This window comes from Sycon ciliatum, chromosome 10, assembly GCF_964019385.1.
Source record: "Sycon ciliatum chromosome 10, ocSycCili1.1, whole genome shotgun sequence".
Taxonomy (NCBI): domain Eukaryota; kingdom Metazoa; phylum Porifera; class Calcarea; order Leucosolenida; family Sycettidae; genus Sycon; species Sycon ciliatum.
In genome coordinates this window covers 12,103,942-12,128,017 of record NC_088652.1, presented here as the reverse complement: position 1 = coordinate 12,128,017, position 24,076 = coordinate 12,103,942, and the positions used below count along the sequence as shown (strand labels likewise).

Genomic DNA, 24,076 nt, shown 5'->3' with positions numbered 1-24,076 from the left:
ACACACACATACACACACACACACCTCGCACACGTACGCACACACATGCACACTCGGAGAGCTGCAAAGAACGATGAGTAACACGGAGGCGATTGGAATTTGCTACGCAAAAAGGTTCGGACATGCCAGAAAAAGCTTGGGTCCGAAATCAAAGCAGCAGCTAACCAGAGAAGGGCCGCGGTGAAAAGAAAGGTGGAATGAACCATGAACAAGATGGAAGCACAAACTGCAGATGAAACCACTTCATACAAAAGCCTAGGAAGCATCCTCAAACAACTAGAGCAAAAAAACTATCGCCACAACAAATGGCTCTTGGCAATTATGCCCGGAAAGCACATTGTTCCACACACACCCGGAGAAAGGCATGTCTGATGAAAGAAGGGTGCGGAAACTCCTCGCGAACAAAAACAAAACAAAAACAAACCATATACACGCAGAAGCAAAGAAATATAAAAACAATCACCATTATCCACGAGCGGTCGTGTGGAAGAGAAGCTAGACTACTACTCGATGCAGCACAGCAGTATGTGCAAGACAGCATGTGCAGCGATGGCAAGACAGCATGTGCAGCGATGGCAAGAAGAGACACTTCGAGATGGAGTGCTACAGTTGATGCAATGTCGCCGCAGGGCGAGTGTCTTCGCCACGAAGGCCACCAGACTGGGCACGAGCACACGCTCTCGCAGCGACCAAGGCCACCAGACCGGGCACCGCTGGCATGGGCGGTGAAGCATGGCAACACGGGTACACATTGAGAGCAGTAAGCGATGGAGCAGCGCCGACGCACGGCGAGACTACAACTACGGAGCGCAGCTGAGCTGGGCTGAGCTGGGCTGACTGCAGTAGAAGAGAGACAGCGGACTGAGCTAGACTGAGCTAGACTCGCAACAGCAGAACAGAGGCAGTGGACAGCGGTAGTCAGCACCCGGCTGCTGCTGCTGGGCATAATGCTGCATGATGACTGCGACGGATGAACGTACTCCGGAAGACTGCTGTCTAGCTGTTGTAGATGTGATGCAGCAACATGGTGCGGTTATAGTAAGTAGGTGGGAACGGCTATGGCGAAGAGCAACTACACCTAGACCAGCAGGGGAATGCTGTCCAGCAGGGGAATGCTGTCTGCTAGTTTATCTGTACAGGTCCTGATGTGATGCCAACGTGCACCACTTCAATCAGTGACGGAGAGGTGCTGCCCGAAGCACGAATTCCAGAGTACATGAGGGGTATTTCAGCGTGGTGATAGCCCCACGGGCCAAGCATCGAGAACACAAGACGGTCCCAACGAACACACACACGCACACGCACACACGCGCACACACGCGCACACACACACACACACACACACACACAAGATTGAGAAAAGGAGGGGCGGGCTGCTTGGCTGTAGGACTCGCCCACACGAAATCAGCGTATTGCACTGCAGTGACACTGCGAAGGCAAGGGCAACCCGTTCTGTGGCGGTGGATCATGGTGCTGCTGTCGGGGCAGAGAAGCAGCTCTGTGCGCATGTCCCGTGATCTGCTCGCCTAAACATGCATCTGTGAAGATCAACGTAGCGATAAGGCAGCTTGAGAGATGCCCACTGCGCGCAACACCACCGACTTGAATATCAGCTATGAGCCAGTATCAGAATGCCAACTTGGAAGCGACCAAGACAGGCAACGCACCAAGAACATTAGCAGCAGCACATCAGACAACCCTATGCGGCACGACCTGATAGGACTACGCAAGCCAACACTAGAAGGCCTGAAGCAGCTGATTTCACCTTAGAGGAACAAACGACTGGCCCGCAGAGAACGAATGAAAGCCGGCTTCCGCCGCTACTGGAGCACCACACACTGGCTGTGGCCATGCGGACAATGGCGAGTGTCGTAATGCCACGTCATGACCAGGAGCAGTAGCAGCAGTGTGGCGACACTGGCAGTGGCGATGGCGGCTTTGGCATGTCAGTCAGCGCATGGCAAAGAGACTCCAGTGACACATTACAGTCCGCAGGGGGGTTGGTAGTCGCCGGTGAGAGGAGGCTGATGCACAGCTGCTGTCAAGGCCGTGCATACACACATGTACCCTCTCTGGTTGTGTGCGTTTATTTCAAGCGGCTACTTTTTCGTGTTACAAACGAAGAAGAAAAGGGGAGCAGGAGATATCAAGAACGCTGTGAGTCGCCGCCGCTCAACCGTAGCCATTACTATTGCGAGCACCGCCTCCACCACCGCCGCGTCCCGCAGCTCCTGCACTGCCTCGGCGGCCACGCGAGGACGAACCAGAGCGCGTGCGATGACCGCCGGCTCCCGCAGGCGCATCGGTGGCGCGTTGCTTCGACTCGCCAGGGGTCTTGCGGGTGGCAACAGCGGCGGACGACGCGTGGTGCTGAGAGGAAAAGCGCTTGGGCCCTGCCGCGCTACTTTCTCCGTTTCCTTGGTGTCGAGCACCGCGTGACGGAGCACGACTGCTGCCACGGCCGTGTGGCGGCCGATGCTGAGTATGCGCTGATGCTGGACCAGCGGCAGCTGACGTTGCACCAGCAGCACTGGCGGCTGCAGCGGGACTCTGGCTCCACAGCTGGAAGAAGTGCGACACTCGGAAGACGTCGGCGCCCGCGGACCGCGCCTCGGCCACCGCCTTCTCCAACGGCGTGTCGAGTGCGACGAGCGCGGCGTCGCGAGGCTGCAGGATGGCCTGGCCGGTGAGCAGGGTGACCAGGCCGTGCGACAGCGGCCGGAACATGGACGTCTTGGACTTGGTGTTGGCGTGCTGGACAAAGTAGATGCAGCAGTCCACTACGCGCGAGAAACGCCTGGGCACACAAGACAACAAGAGAATAAGACAACAACACAATAAGACATTGTAGCAAATAAGCTCATACCGAAGTACAAAAACAAACGCAACAAAAATCCAAAAGCAACTGGAAAGGATGAGTTCCTGGGCAGGACACCAGAGGAGGAAGGAGAAGGACAATAATAATATCTTGATTAGGATGACCCAAAGGCTGGGCGCCTATCAAGGGATTCACCACGTTGAAGGATGTGCATGTATGAGCTGAAGTAGTGAGTGGATGAGAAGAAGAAGTACAGTGCCATAAGCATGTCACAACAATTGCTTTCACTCTCAAATTATGTTGCATTGTAAAAGAGAAAAAAAAAACATTTCCCGGCCCATAGCTCACCATGCTCGAAGCTCAGCAGGGTCGTTAGGTTTCTTGGCTGCAGCTGGCGCGTGCGTCTCGCTCTCTCGCTGGGCGCGTACCCAGCGGCTGCCACGCTTAAAGTGCTCTTCCAGGCGCTTGATGGCGGCGCGTGCCGCGTGGTGGGTGCTGGATGTTTTCATGTCGTCCAAAGTGTCGATCACTACGGCAACGGAATGACAGGACAAACACAAAGAGTATTAGACTGGAGCTGTATTTAGTAGCGAACGCTGACAGGCAAACGATTCACACAATACAGTAAAACTCCCCCAATCCAGACTTCCCTGGCTATTCCGCCGGATTGCAATGTGCACAGTAGTTGCTAACTAACTTACCACGCAGTGGTACGATGATCACAAATCGCCGAGACCTGGCAAGAGCCTCAATCTGCTCCAAATTCAGCAGCAGTGCCTCAGCGTCCACCACCAGATACGGACTGAGCGGACGGGCATTGTTTGGCCGCTTCTTCAGCGAGCCTTCCAGCTGCTGAACGTCCACCTGGAGCTTGCGTTTCGCCATGGTTTCCATCAGCTTCTGCCGCTTCTTGGACGCCTGCGGGCATTCACAAACACCAAGAGCCAGTCAAGCATAGTACTAGGTTAGAGAGCTGAGCATAGTCCACGTAACTTGATGGCGAGGATATAACGAGGTCAACAGCAACCAAGGTGTCTTTCGAAAGTCAGATTTTCAAATTTTCTCCAGGCTTTCCCCAGCAAGTGTAGAATTTTCCTCATCATGAAATATCCAAGCAATTGGGTAACAAATACATGGACCCGAATTCAAAAAATGTTATAATAAAAAAATAAAATAAATTCGACGGGATTCGCGTACCGGGCAGGTCAAGAACAAGGAGTCGTACAACTCCCTGGTCAAGAACCACCTTTCCGCTTCCGTGGGACGCCACCACCCCATGATCAGGCGTCAGATGTTATGCACCCCACAAAGTCATCATTTCTCGGAAAGATGTCCCATGATGCTGTGAAATACTCTACAGGTACATGTAGCCTATGTAGCCTAGACAATGAACAGGCATACCGGTGGTACACTGGTTGAGATGACAAGCATCTAACTTTAGGGTTCACGGATTGGCATGCTAGCGTCGCCAGCTACATCATGCACGTGACAGGCGCGTACATATACTGTCCCACACAATCGGTCAGTGCTCAAATCGCATTTTCCCATCAATATCACTCACTTTCAACTCTACGGGATTCATTACGGTTGGCTCAAACTGCCTGAATTTTTCAATCCACACGCACGAAAGACGTTCCAAGACTTCCACCGTTCGTATTTTTTCAAACGAGTTCCGGGTTTTCCAGTAACTTTGGCCAAAGTTCGGCTAAAAAAACAGGGGGAGCCGTTGCGTTTCCGTAAAATACTGAACGGTAGAAGGATAGCCAAGGTCGAGAGCAAAACAACAAGCCATTGTTTGTCAAAATCGAACAAGAAACGGCTCAGCGCATCTATTTTCCGTGCACGCGCGCGCGTACTTTGGCCGACAAGGTGTGGAGAATTTCTGAAGAAGAAGAATAACAAGAGCAGCAGCGCTCGGAACAGCCGTGCTGGATACTTCCAATCCCGACGATGGAGCGTGTTGGCTGTCGTGAGCTGCTGAAACGACCATGACATTTCTTTTTCTTTGTATACCCTACATATCTTGACGTGCCCTAGCTCAGTTTCGGCCTCTTTACAGGAAGAATATTTTCTTCCATGGCATCAGCGGCCAAACAGCAACAGATCGAGATTTGCAGGGCAAACAAAGGATGCGTGCAGCTACATCTAGTCAGGTTCGATGCAGCTGCGCTTTGCCAGAACCTCAGCAGATAAGAAGAGACGACAGAGTGTCTCAGATGGTACTGGATCTTTCGCCAAGATCGCCACCGCCGCCATCATCAAGTCCAGGTCAGTCAGAAAAATGCAAAGCCCGAGTGAAGTGAAGCCACTGAACTGAATCATGAAGCCAAGGAAAAATTCAAAAAGTACGCTCTCCGGCTAGACTTCGAGTAGATATTTTTTTACTTCGATAGGCGCTGTCGCGGCCTGTAGCGCGCGTCCATAATCCAAAATGGAGGCGCACGTGACGGGTGCTTTTAGTGGCAAGCCGTGAACCCTAAACTTAGTTACTAATACACACACACACACACACACACACACACACACACACACACACACACACACACACACACACACACACACACACACACACACACACACACACACACACACACACACACACACATACACACACACACACACACACACACACACACACACACACACACACACACAAATACACACACACACACACACACACATACACACACACACACACGCCTTGGCAGTGTATCGTGTTCCTCCAGTCGGCTTGGGCAAACACACCAGTTACTAAGTTGAATACTAACAGTACTATTTAAATAACCGACGAGGAGACAACAGTCGTAAAATAGCAATGAAAAATATCAATTGTGCACTCATAACCATGTATAAACAATTAAAATGAAACAATTCCAGAGTTGAATTCGAAATTGTTTCATTTTAATTGTTTATACATGGTTACGAGGGCACAATTGATATTTTTCATTGCTATTTTACTAACAGTACATAGTTAGGGATATCAGCGAACGCACTGCGCAGCCCATCTGCGCAGGTCAGCCTGGCCCATCTACGCGCGCGCGGCCGACAGGAAAACTCATGAACACTTTCATTTTTTTTTGAAAAACAAATCGTGCGAAGAAGATGCACGGAATGGCTGAAAACCAGGCTGAGGAAAAGTAGCATCCAGAGACTCTCAAACAAATTCATGGTCCATCGCTTCTGCCAATGGCAGCGAAGACATCAGGGAGCTGATTGCAGCAACTCTCTACCAAGCTGGTTACTCACCAGGGCAGGGCGCTTCCATCGCGCAAGAAATGGCCGCGAGCGAGAAATGCAAGTCCGATTTTTGAACGATCCAACCAGGGTAATCCCTTGAAAATTGGCCTGAACACCTCTCATACTGGTGTTTCACGATGTGCAACTTTCAGAGAAATCGACCAGGAGAGAACGTGGTGAGTACGTGGGTCCTCCGTATCGCGTATGATTTGAATGGTCGCGGAGACAGAAGAACAGTAATTTTACGACTCCCAGGGTGCAAACAGACCGCGGCCATGTTTTCTCTGTCGGCCGCGATCACGTTCAAAAAATCGATGACGCAATGCATGCGCAGAGACCTGCGCAATGCGTTCGCTGACATCCCTAACTATGTGCCAGCACATGCCAGAATGTTCTCCAGTGATTGGCAGCTGTCATAACACAAACGTTATCATAGGACGCTACATATGGAAGAGAGAGGATCCGAATGGAAAACATGTCGTCACTCAAAGTACGCTATGCATGGAGTGCACAGGGGGGGGGTAGAACCCCCTAATTTTGCAAAGGTACTACTGGAAACCGTATGCATGTGCATGTAACAGCCATCCCCCCCCCCCCCCCTGTAGAGATCTCTAGATCCGCCCCGATTACTCAGTCCTACTCACCTCGGCCTCTTCCACCGCCTTCTGCTCCAGCTCGTTCTCCTTGATGGAGGCAGCCAGCTCATCTGGTCCTAGGAATGACTGCTTATCAGGGCTCAGCTGAAACGTTGACAAGACCTACAGCAAGAGGCACCAGCAGAAGCGCACAGAGCAATGGGAAAATTGTGAGGACATCACTCACAACATAAGAGAATACACAGAGAGAGCGAGGGAGAAAGAGAGAGAGAGAGAGAGAGAGAGAGAGAGAGAGAGAGAGAGAGAGAGAGAGAGTGAGAGAGCTAGAGGACCAGACATAGATAAAGAGATATGCAGAGAGAGACACAGACAGAGAGAAAGACAGACAGATTATAAAGTGGTCAGAAACACTGCCGAGTCTGCATTTCCACCGCTAGGAACACTGCTCAAAAGCGGTGTACAGAATACAGAATACGGTCAGGCAACAAAGACTCGATACAACAAAGCAACAGGCGGATTAACCAGTGCACACACCTTGTTCTCCGCCATGACTTGCCCAAACTCCTGCATGCGATGCAAGCGCAGCATTATCTCCCTGCCAGAGCCCAGCACGCCGGTGTAGTTGGCCCAGTCAAAGTCGTAGCGTTCCTGGATGCCAGCCAGCGGTGAGAAGCCCAACAACGTGACGTCCTCGGGCAGAGGATGGCGAGACGAAAACAGCTCTGCAGCATCATTGATGTGCAGACGTGCAGCTGCAGTGAGAAAAGAGAAAAAAAGGGAGATAATAAATTTTGGTGAATTCTCTTTTAGGCGCAAGCTCTCCACCGAAGGCAACAGAAGATAGCCTACAACTGATGGAAGGTAATGGAGGCAAGGAATCGGCAGATAAATGATGGATAGAGATAGATAGATAAATACATACAAAGGAGCGTTACATAGATAGATAGATAGATAGATAGATAAATAGATAGAGAGAGAGAGAGAGAGAGAGAGAGAGAGAGAGAGAGAGAGAGAGAGAGAGAGAGAGAGAGAGAGAGACATAGATAGAGAGAGAGAGAGATAGATAGAGAGAGAGAGAAAAGAGATAGATAGATAGATAGAGATAGAGAGAGAGAGATACATAGATAGATAGATAGAGAGAGAGAGAGAGAGAGAGATAGAGAGAGAGATAGATAGATACATAGATAGAGAGAGAGAGAAAGAGATAGATACATAGATAGATAGATAGATAGAGAGAGAGATAGAGAGAGAACAGAGAAAAGGATAGTGCTACATACCAGCTTTGTCAAGTCGTTGTTGACGCGGCAGGAAGTTCAATAGCTTGGTGACTGCACACCACAGCTTGTCCTCAGTCTGATCGCAGACGCAACAACACAACACACATTATGCCAAACAAAGCAGCTGCGTCAATCAACTTGCAGAGGCGGTGGCAGATCAAAAAGCGCTACTAATCGCCGTAATGATCAATTGCCGGCAGGAGAAGAGAATGAGGTACTTCCAAGCAAAAGGCAGCACTGGTCTTCTTCCAGTTCCAGCACACACCAACAAGCCTTTCCACTGTTTCAAAAGAAGGATACACAGGCGAGATTTGAACCAGCCCCGCATTTTCACGACGGTGTCCCCTACGTATAGACTAGGCCACCAGGGTTCACATCCACCCACACACCAGGCCTCGTCTAGCCACACCATGAAACCTCACCGAGTTACATAGCACTACTGGACAATTCTAAAAGAAATTTCTAAGGATGCACTCACCTTAGCAAAGGAGGCAACGAACGCCGGGTTGATACAGAGCCAGTCGAAGGCGACGTGCACAGCCATCAGCATATCCAAGCTGGCAGCGGCGTGCACTATTGACACGGGCGACACCACCAGGTCCGACGCCGATTGGCTACTGGCACCTGCACGCAGCACAAGATACACAAAGAAACGCACAGTCGCGTTATCACCGGCTATACAACAAGCCCTTTGCGTATTGCCAAATAAGGATTGCACGAGCAATGCACGCGAGTACGCTGGGATCAGGAATGAACTGTTCAACACTCAAGACGACCATGCCCAGGTGCAGGAGGTACAAAGTAGTTGAAATTACGCTATTGCGCAAAGGGCATATTGTGTGTGAAGGCTAGTTTGTGTGTTTCTGAACATTCAAGCGGTGCGGACGCGGATCCCGCGAATAATATTTATTGTACAAATGTGTTGAGAAACACAAGCAGCTTAGAGAAGTTTCGCTTGTGCCAGCACAGTACACCATAAATTAGAGGTTATACATGTATGATTAAGTCACCATTGGGTGTTCGCATGGCACTGTGTTCAGCAGTGCAAGTCACTTGCTGTGTAACGGGGCACAGTACAGTCGGGAGCGCCGAAGAACGGAACGCCAAAGAACTAACAGGCTAGAATATCACCAAGCACAGCATACCAACGTACGCACGGTGACTCTAGCTGTGCATAGACTGTACTACATGATAATAAGATGATAAGACCGTTCTAGGCTACGAGGCTGACCCCCCACCCCCAGCTCTTCAGTGCCTGACAGTACAGTACTGTACTGGAGACTGGAGAAGATTTCAAACCATGCTGTGTAGCAATGTTGATCACGCGCCTTACCATCGGTATCAGCAGCTGTACTATTGGACTTGGTGGCCAGTTCGTCGCCAATGGGACGCATGGGCCTGCCACCGGCGCTGCTTAGTCGGCTGCGCTGTCCATCGCCATGGTTGCCGGCACTGCTCGCCGACACGCGACGCCTGGGCTCGAGTTCCGACCCCTCGCCCTCGTCTTCGCCGTCGCCCTCGGTGTGCTCAAGCCCGCTGCTACCGGCGTAACCTCCTTCGCTGTCGTCGTCGATGGAGCCGTTGAGGAAGGTATGGTCTTCAGCACCGCTGTCGTTCAGTTGCGTGTTCTCATCGCTGTCCTCGTCATCGCTGGCCATCTCGCTGCTAGAGTTGTACGAGTCGAGCTCTGACGAGCTGCTGTCGGAGTCTTCCTCGTCGTCCGACGACGAGTTGTGCTCGTGTGGCGGGCGGCTGCGTCGGCGTAACGGTCGTCGGCGACGACGAGGCAAGCGATGGCGGCTGCTGCCGGCGCCGGTACCAGCGCCGGATCCACCGTTGTGCATGGCGCGCGCGTCTATCTCGGCCGAACGGCGCGAGTCGAGCACCGCCTCCGATATGGCCTGATCCAGGCTCATCATTCCGCCACCACTGCCAGCAGCAGTACCGGCAGCAGGAGTAGCCGCACTGGAGCCAAACTGCAAGCCAGTCGTTCTGCTCGCTTGGCTGCTGCTGCTGCCGCCACCGACGCCGTTGAGGAAGTCGTCGGGCGTCGGGGCAAAGCAGTTGCCCGCCTGAATGAACAGGCCAGAGAACGATCCATGCTGCAGCACTGTGGATGCTGACGGACTCAGCTCGGAGCTGGTGGCTGCGTTCAGCGGCGAAAAAGAGGGCGATGACGGTGGAGATTCATTGCTGAGTAGAACACTGGTGCGCAGGGACTCGGAGCAGAACTCGACCAGGTGGGCAAGCAGCGAGAGGGTGAAGGTGGTGACTTGACGCGTGTAGGACGAACCTGCACAGCGCACAGGCATATAAGAACATAGGAGCACACACACACACACACACATGCATGCGCACGGGCACAGACAGGCAGACAGACACACGTGCACACACGCAGTGGCATAGGTCAAGCTGAGTGAATAGTAGCCCAAACTGATACCGACCGAGTCGAGCTAGTTGGCGCAAGTGATTCGGAAAAAAAACTTCCAAACTTTCACTCGAACGGAGAGTTCACTAAGGGCGGGGTTCCACTGCGGCTCCGCTGCTCGTCTTTCGCGGCTTGAAACGTCATCATTACCATAGTGACCGCGGCTCGAGCTGGAGCAGCGAGTCCGCGGCTCACCGCGAGCTTTTGCTACGATTCTTGACCAAAAATTGCGAGCCGCGGCTCGACCTGTTTCCCGTACTTTGCGTTGTTTTGTACGCAAGAATTTTAAAATTCAAATTTTAATGCGTTGCGCAGGCCAGATGACGATTTCGCGCGGGTAGGCTGGTAAAACGTCATCAAGTGGAGCACAGCCGCGGTACCGCGAATGGCGAGTGTCAGTGGAACCGCGCTGCTCCGCTGCATGCAGCCAAGTGCCGCGGTGCAGCGGAGCCGCAGTGGAACCCGGCCCTAAATGCACTGACTGTACTGTAACATGTGTCGTACCGTATACACGTTTGCTAGTGCAAATGAGCTCGCCGCGCAAACGAGCCAAGTTTCCGGCGAGCTAGCTAACGAGTACCCGGTGAGATCCTTTCAACCCTACAAACGACACACTTTCTAGTTCAGTCGTCTCGAGTCAGCTACATACATCCAAACATCTTGGGACTATCCCAAATGAGCTCAGACAAAAAGAAGAAGAAATGCTTGGACTTCATTTTAGAGCTGTGTTCCCACCCAAGGACACCTAAGGAGCTGCAGTACAGTGGAGGCTAATACGGGAAAACCCTGTCAAGGCGACCACTTGGACAAGGCAACCACCTGTACCAGAAGACCACCACTACAACCAGGACCGATGGATGTTATTTCCAGTCAAATGACCAGTGGATAAGGAGACCGCCTGTACACGGGGAGCACATGTGTAAGGTGCGTTGAGCGGTCGTCGGCTAAGACTGGTTTCACTGTACCAGACACTTATAACAGTACATGCTCGGGGGAAATCCCCTGCACTCACCAGCCTGTCGCAGTCGCTGCGCCATAATGATTACCATGGCCCCTTCACACATCCCCCCCCCCCCCCCCTCCCCGGCACATTTCTTTTGTTACAGACACTTGCGGGGGAAATCCCCTGCACTCACCAGCCTGTCGCAGTCTCTCGCCATCATGATCGCTATAGCGCCTTCACACATACCCCCCACAACACACACACATGCGCGGGGAAATCCCCTGCACTCACCAGCCTGTCGCAGTCTCTGCGCCATCATGATAGCCATGGCAATGACGCACAGTGACATGTCTCCGGCATCGCGCAACAGCGCGGCATCAGCTGCGCTAAAGACGACAAGCAAATCTTCAAGACAGCCACCGCAGCTCTCACTGCGTGCGGCAGGAGCGGACTCTCCAGTTGGGAGCAGACGTAGCCACTCTTCAAAGTCTTCCAAAGCTTGTCGGATGACGAGTGTGAGGTCGCCAGGCTGGATGCTGCATAGAAAGCATACCGGACCAGTAGAGATGAGAGAAGCAAGCAGGTATTCACATACTCTGTGTGCGTGCGTGCGTGAGTGTACGTATGTATGTCTGCATGTGTGTGTGAAACAACAACGAAATCAAAAAAGTAAGCTCACTTCAACAGCTATACTATAAGCCACGCAACAGCCCATGCTCCCACCCATCTCGGACGCACGTGCACACACACATTCATGCGCCTGAAACTAAACCCTCCATTGCCCCCCCCCCCCCCCCCCCCCCCCCCCGGGGAAAGTACGCACAGGCCATCCCCAAACTTACTTTGAAGCTGGCAAACCTAGCATCTCTTGGATAGCGAGAAACCGGCACACAAAGCGACGCTGGATGAATGACAGGGCCTGGCTTTCAGCCACACCACCCGCCATCTGTTCATTAAGGTCCTTGGAAACACTGGCCATGGTGCGATAGAGGCTATCCAGGTTCTTCTCCATTCCAGGAAACGGCATGCCACATGCTAGTCTGTACTCATACACAATGCACACACACACACACACACATACACAATGCACACACACACATACACATATAGAAATTTCTATTAGTCCCTCTCTCCCTCTCTCCCTCTGTGTGTGTGTGTGTGTGTGTGTGTGTGTGTGTGTGTGTGTGTGTGTGTGTGTGTGTGTGTGTGTGTGTGTGTGTGTCTCTCTCTCTCTCTCTCTCTCTCTGTCTCTGTCTCTCTCTCTGTCTCTCTCTCTCTGTCTCTCTCTCTCTGTCTGTCTCCCCCCCCCCCAGACAGACACCCATGGACATACACATATATAAACATGGTCACAATAAATTCTAGTCCTATGAACTAATACTGCTCAAGTGTCCACAGCAATGCTGGCCTCACCCCATGACGTAGTGGAAAGCTGCTTTGCAGTAGTTCTTCTGAGTCAGCGCAATGGTAGCAAGCTGATTGTGAGGCTTACCTGTGGTACACACGGGCAGCACAGAAACCAGACGCACGCACAGATTCAGATACAGACAGAAAGACACAGCCGCACCTCACAAGCTCACACACGCACACGCACACACACACGCACGCACACACCCACACACCCAATCAAAAGCAACTCCTTGCGCAGGTACGGACAATGCCACACCACAACTAGCTGTGCAGAGAATCTTTCCAGCACCACCCATTTTCATCATATTGTGAGAGCCGTGGGCCAATAGCCCCGGTGAGAAGGCAGTCTTGCCTGTTCATATTATTATTATTATTATTATACGCATTCCCGCGTTGAAGTGTAGCAGCAGTATGCTGGGTCCACAGCTTCGCTTATGCAGAATGGCTTGGGTGAGAGGAGAGGAGCCTGTTCATATGGTGACGTAAAATAAAGAAACAACAACACCCCACTTGACATGCACACTCCCTGCTTTCACACAAACAAGTCAATCAACACTGAACCGACATACACAGGCCGGGGGAAATATGAGTGCAGTGAGCTGGGTCACGCAAGCAATACAATACACTAGGTGCAATGAATACAGGTTAAGTAACAGCACTACAATCAAGAGTACATGAAAACCAGAGTGTGCAGCTCGGATGGGTTGCTGCCACAGCGGAATTCCGTGATTACATCAGTTAAGTGATGTAGTGCGTACAAGCAGGTCTCTTTCTGCACAACTGCAGCTCAGTTGCACGCACTACGCCACTCGCGCCTCAGACCTGCGCCAAATACGACATAATCACGGAATTCCGCCATGACAGACACCCATAGTAGAAAAAGCCCCACGCTATACACTCTGGTTTTCATGTACTCTTGCTGCAGTCCTCTCAGCTTTCCAGTCCACTGTGCTACACTGGGCTACACTAACCATGCGACGGATCGAGGCAGATGGATTGATGGTAGTAGCGACACGCTATCAGCTCCACGCCTGGCTGGTACTCCAAGTTATAGCGAGCTGCATGGTACGGGCAGAAAAATTCAACAGAAATTTAGCACACACACACACACACACATAGCCAGGCGCGTGTAAAGTTCCGAGGCTATCCAGCTAGAGAGTGATTTCACATCAGTTTGTCATGTGACTAAATTTGTGCAGAAAGTGATCATGTCATGTGACTAAATTTGTGCAGAAAGTGATCATGTCATGTGGGCACTGGGCAGTGGAACCAATATGGCCGACGTCATGTGACCCATACATGCAGGGGTTGAGTGGGGTTGGAACCAACATGGCTGTCCCAAGTGGTCATGTGATGGATGTGAAACCACTCCACAGCAAGCATACACACACTGGGACGTAGCCCAGTGTGTGTACGCATACGCGTGCACCGCCCCGGCCACATACCGGGGCGGGCTTTGTGACATTGCGAAGTTTGAACTTCTTTGAAGACCGGGCCGGGTCGGGCCGGGGGGGGGTCATGGTTGGCACGTATTGATGACTTAAGTTGCACCGCGTATCCATGTCACCATCACCATGGTGTTGTCCGCTCCCAATTGCAGATCCACATGTGAAAAGCAACAGATATGTATTTTAGTTGCCAGATTGATTTCAAACTTTGCACTACGAGTACTGTACGCACTTCCCAAGGATGTAGTCACTGAGCGAAAACAAGACTTTTTAGAGCTTACCAAGGTCGCCAAGATACATAAGACATCGATGGGCAGCAGACACCGCCCAGCGTGTTACATCATCGCTCACACGATGGTTCTCCTCGTCACCTGGGAATATATAGCAAAAAAAAACAAACAGAAACCGTGATCATGGCAGAACACGACTCACATTGAGAGAGAGAAAGAGAGAGACAGAGAGAGACGAAGTGCTTCATTCGGGCTCCTCTCGCCATCTGGTGAAGTCCGCTACCTTCCAGCGATGAGCTTTCATGATGGTATTGAACAATTTCCCTTGTCGTTAATCTAAATGCAGGATTCTATGTTTGTTTGTTGTCTTTCTCTATGCAGTGATTCGCTCACAGCACGAAGTCATGCGCCGGAAAGCTATCGAGAGTACACTCAAGTCGGCAAACAGCATGGCCCGGTACTACAACAGAAAGAACAGAGTACAAGTGGAAGATTTCCGTGTCGGTGATGCCGTGGCTGTGGGCGTGCCAAAGTTGGACAGAACTGGCACAGACTTTCCCGGGTTGGCAGGAGTGGTGCATTCCATCCACGGCACAGCCTGCAGCATATACTCTGTTGCTACTGCGTTAGTCTAAGTGCAGGAGTTTATGTTTGTTTGCTGTCTTTCTCTATGCAGTGATTCGCTCACAGCATGAAGTCATGTGCCGGAAAGCTATCGAGAGTACACTCAAGTCGGCAAACAGCATGGCCCGGTACTACAACAGAAAGAAAAGAGTACAAGTGGAAGATTTCCGTGTCGGTGATGCCGTGGCTGTGGGCGTGCCAAAGTTGGACAGAACTGGCACGGACTTTCCCAGGTTGGCAGGAGTGGTGCATTCCATCCACGGCACAGAGAGCAGGACATACTCTGTTGCTATTGCGTTTGGCATACTTGCGACAAGGTTATCTGGAGGAGATCTGCAGGGCTAGTCGAAGGAGGTGAAAACCAACAGTCTTCAAAAAGTGCAAGCCTCCGAGAAGCTGACAAGCACACTCACCCAGAGAACAAGTTTCTGAAGAAGCGCCGTGGGCGTAGGAGTGGTTGCCAGAGTAATCGGTGTGTTTGTCGAGCAAACAAAATTCACTGCTCCACGCACTGTCATGCTGGCAGAAGTTGCTTTAACGAACAGCCTGCTGTGGCTTCGAAAGCCAGAGCAGTGCTCCCGCCAACTGGTCACCTGAGAGCTGCTGACATGAGCATACTGGATGGCTGAACGACACCCACATGAAGGTGGCAAGCGACTTGCCGAAGGCAGCAAATCTGGAGGTGTCCGGGCTTCTGGACACAGTCCTCTAACAAAGCCGGCATTTCGTCCAGATTGTGAACATCGGCGGGTGCCACTGGGCGACAATATCCAACATTGGACAGCCAGAAAAGACAACGGGCCTGTACGATTCACTTCTGCAGCAGAATGTCGCATTTGTTTGTGTCGGAGGTGTCACCTCAATAAGAATCTTTTCACTCTGATGATCTACACTTTGTAGTGAAACCGGTCAGTAACAAAAAAGAATGTCGCATTTGTTCGTGTCGGAGGTGTCACCTCGATAAGAATCAGTTCAGAGGCAGCTGAATGCCTTCGACTGCGGGCCGTACGCTATTGCATTTTCCGCGTCGTTGACGCGCGGCCAAGAGCCTTTGCCGCCTCCTTGTTGCATGGCCAAGAGCCCACGGAACTGACCTATAAGCCGGGGCTGAGGCAGCACCTCAAGCAGTGCCTGCAGGCCGCAGTGCTCATCCCCTCTCCCGTATCACGAAATTTTCAGATATCCAAGAATCATCCACGAGTGTGGGTGTGTACTGTGTGTACTAGTCGGAACACGGGACTTTCACTGTAAGGTGCGTGTGTGTGTGTGTGTGTGTGTGTGTGTGTGTGTGTGTGTGTGTGTGTGTGTGGTGGTGTGGGTGTGTTTGAATTTTTCGAGCTCCCTTCCCGGTTGTCAAAAGTTAGTTCCACGAGTCTTCTGGGGCGACTCTGCTCTACCAGGGCCGTCCCAGGACATGTAGTTCCCAGCGCAAGAGATTCAGGGGCAGCGCAACAAGAAAACGGGATGTCGAAAGATGGCACCGCTTTTTGTTGCGCCTGAATCTCCCACTCGTGGCGGATTGGCAAATCCCCGAGTGGACAGAGACCATCAGCGCTTCAACAAATCTGCCCAAGCATGGAGAGAGAGGAGAAAACGCTGCCTGGTCCGCTTTGGATCCTGGAATGTTCCATTCCTCGTTGAGAGCGAAGGGAGCATTGGAACGGCAAGTGTTCAAAACCAAGTTGTTGAAGACAGGAAACTGGACCTCGTCATCTCCGAACTACAGTGACTCAGCTACAGTGTGTGTGTGGTGTGTGTGCATGTACGCGCATACGCTTTCCCGGACAGTTTTTAGTTTTGTGAAGTTTTTATCTCGTCCCTTTACTCAATCTGCAGATCCCACCCATCCATGTTCTTTATTCATCGCTATTTTTACGGCCATTATCTTCTCGTCGGTTATTGAAATATGTAGTTTACATTTAAATAGAAGAAATCACATGGAAACGAGTTATGAAGCAACTATCCACGACTGAAACAAGATAAGAAGTCAGAAAGTGCGATAACAGGGCACAAAACTGACATGTTACTGAACAATTCAACGACCCGAGATCTAGCTCTAACACACCTCCAGAGCACAAACCAACAGCCTTCCAGCTTGTTATGGCTTCTGACTGCTTATTATCTTGTTACAGTCGTGGATAGTTGCTTCATTACTCGTTTCCATGTGATTTCTTCTATATTAATTATATTCTTTGGCTCAGTATCTTAAATAACCGACGAGGAGACAACAGTCGTAAAATAGCAATGAAAAATATCAATTGTGCACTCATAACCATGTATAAACAACACGCGTTATGCATAACCGCTAGCTGTGCTGCATTCTCACGCTTCTTTTCATATTACGCTAGCTATAATATTATAACTGGTTGTTTTAGTGATTCTTACTATGTGACGATGTTCCACTGATGATGGTCAGTATCTTAGTTTATATTTTTCGGGTCTTTTGCTTTCAAAGACGTTTCTACCAGTGCGAATAACACGCATGGTGGCCTACATCGTACATGTAGGTAAAAACAAAGCACAACGAGGGCCCTGAGCTGGCAGCTCTCTCTCTCGCTCTCTTGTCCTCCTTTTCTACCATAATTAAATTGGCTCACCATCCAAGTTCAACTTTTTTTTTTTTTTTTTTTTTTTTTTTTTTTTGCGACAGTTGCTCTCAATGAAACCCGACCCAAAGTGCACAACAAACGCCGTGGCCCCTGCCCCTGGACCAGTTCCAAATTACTAGTACATCACTGTAGTTTGGTACATGTGTATGACCCAGTGGCATTCGTACCCGTCCAGGGTGTCATCTAGGGCCATGCAAGTTGAGGGCGCTAAACATCCACTGCGGGTCAGATTTCACCGAGCACAAACTGTACATACTTGTAAGCATCTAGACTCTGAACGCGTCGCAGAGGGAAATTCTAACAGCTTTTTTTCACACTATGATCCTAACTTTGCTTTATAGCACTGGACACTATACTTAATAGCGTAACTTGTAGTTCCTTGGTCGTTTTTCTTTTCTGTAAATTAAAAAAAAAATCTTTTTAAGGGCGCATTTGGTTGGCACGGTCTAGAACAGGACCGAACAGCTGGTGCACATGGCAGCCTCATGCCAACCTAACGGTGTTCCAGAAGCAGAGTACATGTAGATTATTTAAAGTGAAAGGTGCACCAAACTCGGTTGCATTCTTCAAAATATATACGAGTCACCATGGTCACTTTGTACGGTACAGTGAGTGCATGCCAAGTGCAATGCAAAAGTGTATGCAGGTGTGATCATTCGGAATCAAAGTCGATGCTCCCGCCATGTTTTACTGTGAAAAAGGAAAGCTGCTCTGGCTGCTCCAGCCTCGAGGCCGTCGCAAGCAGAACATGCTCTGGCCGATCCGGAAACCAGTGCAGTCCCAACCAAACGTGCTATTCTGGTGAATCCCGTTCTAGGTTATACCAAGAGTACATAACCCCCCAGAGTGTGCAACTCCACTATGGGTGCTGTCCCGACAGAATTTCAAGTTGACGTCATTTTGATGATGCAATGCGCACTGTACACGGATTATCAGACGAATCCGGAACCTGTGGTTGACCGAAGCCGATCGGTCCTGTACAAATTATTGCAAAGAAAAACGTGTGATGCGTTGACACCCGTACACATGTTGTAAATCACTGCTGCAAGGAGCATTGCGTCATAAATAATGACGTCAACTTGAAATTCTGTCGGGACAACAGGGTATGTGGGAGTTGCACACTCTGGGGGGTTATGTACTCTTGGTTATACCAAACCAAAGACGCCCTAGTGTTGCTTCATACATGACCCTAACTTCTTTTTTTGTCCTTTTTCTTTTTTTCAGGGGTCGCCGTAAAAGTGTTTTTGTTGTCCCTGAAACGAACATTGTTCACTGGGGGAGGGGTGTGAGCCAACATCGCAAGTCAACCGACACGGTACATGTAAACGTACATGTACATGTCCATGCATGCAAGGTGCGTCGGCCAGCATAGCAGGCTATGATCATTTTAGCGGTTTGGAGAGGAGTCCGAGCACGAAATGAACGAAGTTCGCTTCAGGGACGACAAAACACCTTTGCGACGATCCCTAAGTTGTTTCACGGTATGATTCTAACTTTTTTCTCTCCCTACATAGGTACGAATATTCTACCAAGATACTTCCCGCTATGGCCCTAGCATACTTTCCTCTTCATGACCCTAGCATATCTTCCTCTTCATGGCCCTAGCATATTTTCCCCTATTGTTTGTCCACACCTAACATGGGATTTAAACCCGCACTGATCCACTGCATGCATTTCTTGATACACTTCGCGTACATACACATTTTTACCAAGCAGTTGCTTCACGCTACAATCCTGCCGCTGAAACCCCAATTAGAATATGTGGCCAGCGCTCTTTGGCGGTACCAAGAGTCCATAACCCCCCAGAGTGTGCAACTCGTGATCCTTCTCAGCACAAATCAGTGCCGCAACGAAATCCAAACTTCATACGTCATGTAGTGAGTAGCGGATGTACCAGATATGCACATGGCCCCATCCGCCCATGCTTGACTATGGACCGGATGACGCAATGTTTGGATTTCGTTGCGCCAGACCCCAACCTGGAGTTGCACACTCTGGGGGGTTATGGACTCTTGGCGGTACGGTATATGTATGGGATAGCGCGCCAGGTCTGGCGAAACTAGTCACGTGGTTCACGTGGAGAAAAAATGAAACAAGTTTACCTGTCTGGTGTTGTAGATTTTTGGGTAGCGCCATCCAGTCCACTAAGCCACTGAGCTGCAGCAGAGAAAACCTCTCCAGCAGCTTGGCGAGCAGCTGTTGATAATAGCCGGCAGCCGCCATTAAGTGCGTGCGATACGCACCCAGCAGCGGCAGAGCCATCGTCTTCGCCTTGCAGCGGCTAATGACGTCGTAGAACGTCTTCTTCCACAGGATGTCCTCGGCGGGCCGGGCCCACTTCGGCGGGCACGTCAGGATCAGCTGCTCGCACTGCTGACGCAATCTGTCGCCCGCACACAGGGAGAGACCAGACACGTAGCAGAAAAAAACAACAAGGGATAAACACAATACAATTCACATATCCGCATTACCACCGGCTCACATCGTCGGGCACGTCAGGATCAGCTGTTCGCACTGCTGACGCAACCTAGACAGGGTATAATAACTCTTAAACTGAGCACGGGGTCCCTCCCTAAGGCCCTCTTCAGACTAGGTACAAAACAGCCTATAAGTCACATTTACATAGAAGTTTCCAAGACAACAACAAGAATCTGGCGGGAAGCCTAAAAAGCTGCCCAATCCTTTCAGGCAGGGTGCGAGCCCTTGTACAAGGCAACATTCTTGCATTTATCATACTTTCACCAGGAAGTCGTACAAACTTTGTACCCTGGTACGACTGCCGGCTGCTTTCACACATCTCAGGCCCATTGCGCAATGCGTAGGGTCAAAGGTTGCCTGTATATTGCATGTAAAATGTGTAGTCTGAATGCAGGCGTGGAAAAATGTTGCCTTTTAGGTTTTATGTGATTTTGTACTGGATGTTCTATGTGCGTAGTCTGCAGAGGGCCTAACCATAATGTCACAATGGTGTTCACATGCCAAATTATACAAACAGCTATAGAACTTCGCAGGACCGGTGGAAGCAGTTTTTGATTGGTCCGGCCATACCCTAGCCTTTCCTACAGTTTGTGTATAATACGGCAGGCACACACATGACCTCCCCAGCAGCAAACACACGCCGGTGGTGGCCGAAAAGTTGGTCCGGCCATGGCCTGACCAACTGGACCGGTTCTGCCGGGCCTGAGCTGCAGTCAACACATCATCAGCAAGCAAGGCAAGGCTCGACACAGCACAGAGGACTCACCGAAAACGTAAGCTAACAAATTCCGCTTTGAAAAGGTCCTCGCAGCACGACACCGTGCTCATGAATTTGTCAGCACGTCCAGCCACGTCCATTGCATGGCTACAACAACAACAACAACAACAACAACAACAACAACAACAACAACAACAACAACAACAACAGCAGCAGCAGCAACAGCAGCAGCAGCAGCAGCAGCCACAACAGCAACAGCGTCGTGAGAAAAAAATTCAAACAATGAAACATCGGCAGCAATGTTTTTAACGGACACCAGATTCACGTAGCCATTTCTCTCACTCCCGGGCATACCACAGTGCAGTCAGGCAGACTCCCCTGGTAACAAAGGAGGGCAGTCCCTGCCCCTGCGTCATGTGGCATACAGCGTTCCATTGCACTGCGTGTGTGAGTGTGTGTATGGGTATGGCGTGTGCATGTGTGTGTGTGTGCGTGTGTGTGTGTGTGCGTGTGTGTGTGTGTGTGTGTGTCCCGTTCTGGTTTGAGCCGTCATCACTGTGACCGTGCGAAACAGATGTCACGTGCAGCCAGGAACAACTGCCGTTATGAATGCGAGCATTGCGAAAGACGGTTCTCAAGGCCACAGGACTTGCAACGCCATGCCAAATATTGTTGATTTTGCGATTTCTCTCTCTTCTCTTCTCTCTTCTTGTCGTTGTCTCCCGCTTCTGGGAGCGGCGTGGCCCGATAGGGTAGCTGTACATAGTAGTAGTAGTAGTAGTAGTAGTAGTAGTAGTAGTAGTAGTAGTAGTAGTGTGTGTGTGTGTGTGTGTGTGTGTGTGTGTGTGTGTGTGTGTGTGTGTGTGTGTGTGTGTGTGTGTGTGTACATCACCATCTTATTCTAGTACGCCATCAGAAGTGCTGCTCCTCAGCCTCTTCCACCCCTCTCCCCTGACGGGGACCGTGTAACCTATCAATGCAACGTGTATCAAGGTCAAGGTCAAGGTCAAGGTGTGTGTGTGTGTGTGTGTGTGTGTGCATGCGTGTGTATGTTGTGTGTGTGCGCGGGCCGGCATTGCTCGTGTGTACCACGTGAACGCCACAAGACGCATATGCTGTGCTCTAGCATAGCCAGTGCCTCGAGTACAAGCTCTCTTGTTCGCAATGAGAAACTGCACCCGAGAACATAACTCAATATGGCTGTGCTGGGTGTCCCATCATTCATAAGCCCCCCATTTGCCAGGTGCTCACTTCTGATTCAAACTCTGCATTGTATTTTCTTTGCGGTGAAAAGCGATTTAAAGCGGTGTAAAGCCCACACAGAAAACCCCCTGCTCCCAGTGCAAAGATTTGCCAAGCTCAGACTATTGTGGAAGAGTGCATCAGTTGGAACTGATGTCATCTGTGGACGGCGAATTTCTGGGCTGCAGTAAGTCCGCAAAATTCCATCGATTCTCATTTCACCAGCAAAAAAGGAGATTTTTTTAAAGGGGAAGTATACCCTAAAATCAAATTTTCACCAGTTGTAGTCTTCTGGGTGCTGAGTCGAATGGTCTTGGTCCGAGGAAGCTGCGACGCTCCCTTCCTACTTGAATCCCAATCGAACTCGCGCACTTCCACCGAAACTGGGTGACTGCGCCCTACTAGATGGGGATTTGTATGCAAAATGTCACTAAAAGCGCCATTTCGTTCTTATAAAAGCACGGATGACCGCGATTGGCCCATATGTTGTAGTCTTTTGGACGCTGAGTCGACTGGTTTTGGTCCGAAAAGGCTGCGATGCAGCGTTCCTCCTTTATTCCCAATCGAACATGGTTGAACAAGCGGTCACGTGCTCCTGGGTGCCCAAATCACCTGGTCACCGCGCCAGCAGGCGAGAACTTTCACACCAAGGTTCAACTCGAGTTCAACTCGAGTGACAGGACTGCACCCAAAAAAGGTCAAACAGGCTAGTAAGTTGTACCCTGCAGGCACGGTGACCAGCTGACTGGTGTACGCAGGAGCACGTAACCGCTTGTTCAACCATGTTCGATTGGGAATAAAGGAGGAACGCTGCATCGCAGCCTTTTCGAACCAAAACCAGTCGACTCAGCGTCCAAAAGACTACAACATATGGGCCAATCGCGGTCATCCGTGCTTTTATAAGAACGAAATGGCGCTTTTAGTGACATTTTGCATACAAATCCCCATCTAGTAGGGCGCAGTCACCCAGTTTCGGTGGAAGTGCGCGAGTTCGATTGGGATTCAAGTAGGAAGGGAGCGTCGCAGCTTCCTCGGACCAAGACCATTCGACTCAGCACCCCGAAGACTACAACTGGTGAAAGTTTGATTTTAGGGTATACTTCCCCTTTAAGTACACGCTGAACGAGAATATCAGACTAAACTGCAAAATACTATACTGATAGTGAGGTGAGGTAATTGAATGACTCTGTAAACACGCGTACAGGAAGCATAGTACATTATGTACCAGATTGAGAATGATACGAGCATTGTTCCTACCTGTACAGTCTGTCCGCGTGTGGTGACGTCGAGGCTGGAGCAGACCGAGAATTTTCAGTCCTGTGAGAACGCTCCGCTCGCAATATTGTCTGCTGTTGCTGCTGCTGCTGCTTTGGTCCACTGTTGGCAGGTGGAAACGCCTGCTGGTGCTGCTGTTGACGCTGCTGTTGGTGGTGACCGACAGCCACACGTTTGTTACCTGACTCGGACCTGCGTTCGTTCCAAGCTCCGCCACCTGTGCGTGCCCTGCTACTCCCAGCTGAACTCATCCTTTCTGCCTGAAGCACAGCGGCACTCTGCTAGCTTGCAAGTGATTTCGGTGACCCAATACTAGGGTCGAGTGAGTGCTATGAAAGTTTCGCACACAAACTATTAGTATTACTTCTGGAAATACTCTCAGACGGGTTTCTCGCACCGTGGCGAGGCTGTATCGGCGCCATAGGTACCGCTCCCGCACTGAGGCCCATAGGAAAGGAGAAACGCAAAGGACTTCCTCCTAAAAGAGAGCTCGCTGACGACTGGGCGCGCTCAAGCAGCTCTCCTCTCACAACACCATTGTATTCCCTTGAAGTCTCAAGCAGTAACAAAAGTTACATCAAAGTCAAACAAAGTGAAAGTCCAAACTCAAAGTCAAACAAAAAGTGGAACATGGCCTTGGTATGTCGTACTTGTACAAACCTCGTTGTACGGCATGTCGGCCCAGTCGGGCATGGCAGATCATTCATGTACGTTCGTGTACGTCGTTCGTGTATGAGTCATTA

At 50.6% G+C, this 24,076-nt stretch overlaps 1 protein-coding gene across 1 annotated transcript; it reads right to left on the bottom strand.

Moving 5' to 3' along the window:
- Window positions 1–78: 78 nt before the first annotated feature.
- Window positions 79–23,976, bottom strand: LOC135826849 (nonsense-mediated mRNA decay factor SMG5-like). The gene is made up of 16 exons (XM_065339453.1): window positions 23,316–23,976; window positions 20,865–20,963; window positions 19,723–20,003; window positions 14,439–14,528; window positions 13,681–13,767; window positions 12,713–12,791; window positions 12,142–12,339; window positions 11,591–11,835; window positions 9,262–10,221; window positions 8,407–8,552; window positions 7,929–8,004; window positions 7,186–7,403; window positions 6,700–6,813; window positions 3,520–3,736; window positions 3,167–3,347; window positions 79–2,797 (listed from the first exon to the last, which is right to left on the bottom strand). Exons 1-16 carry the CDS (start codon window positions 23,582–23,584, stop codon window positions 2,173–2,175), a joined length of 3,885 nt encoding a protein of 1,294 aa, XP_065195525.1. The 5' UTR covers window positions 23,585–23,976; the 3' UTR covers window positions 79–2,172.
- Window positions 23,977–24,076: the final 100 nt, after the last annotated feature.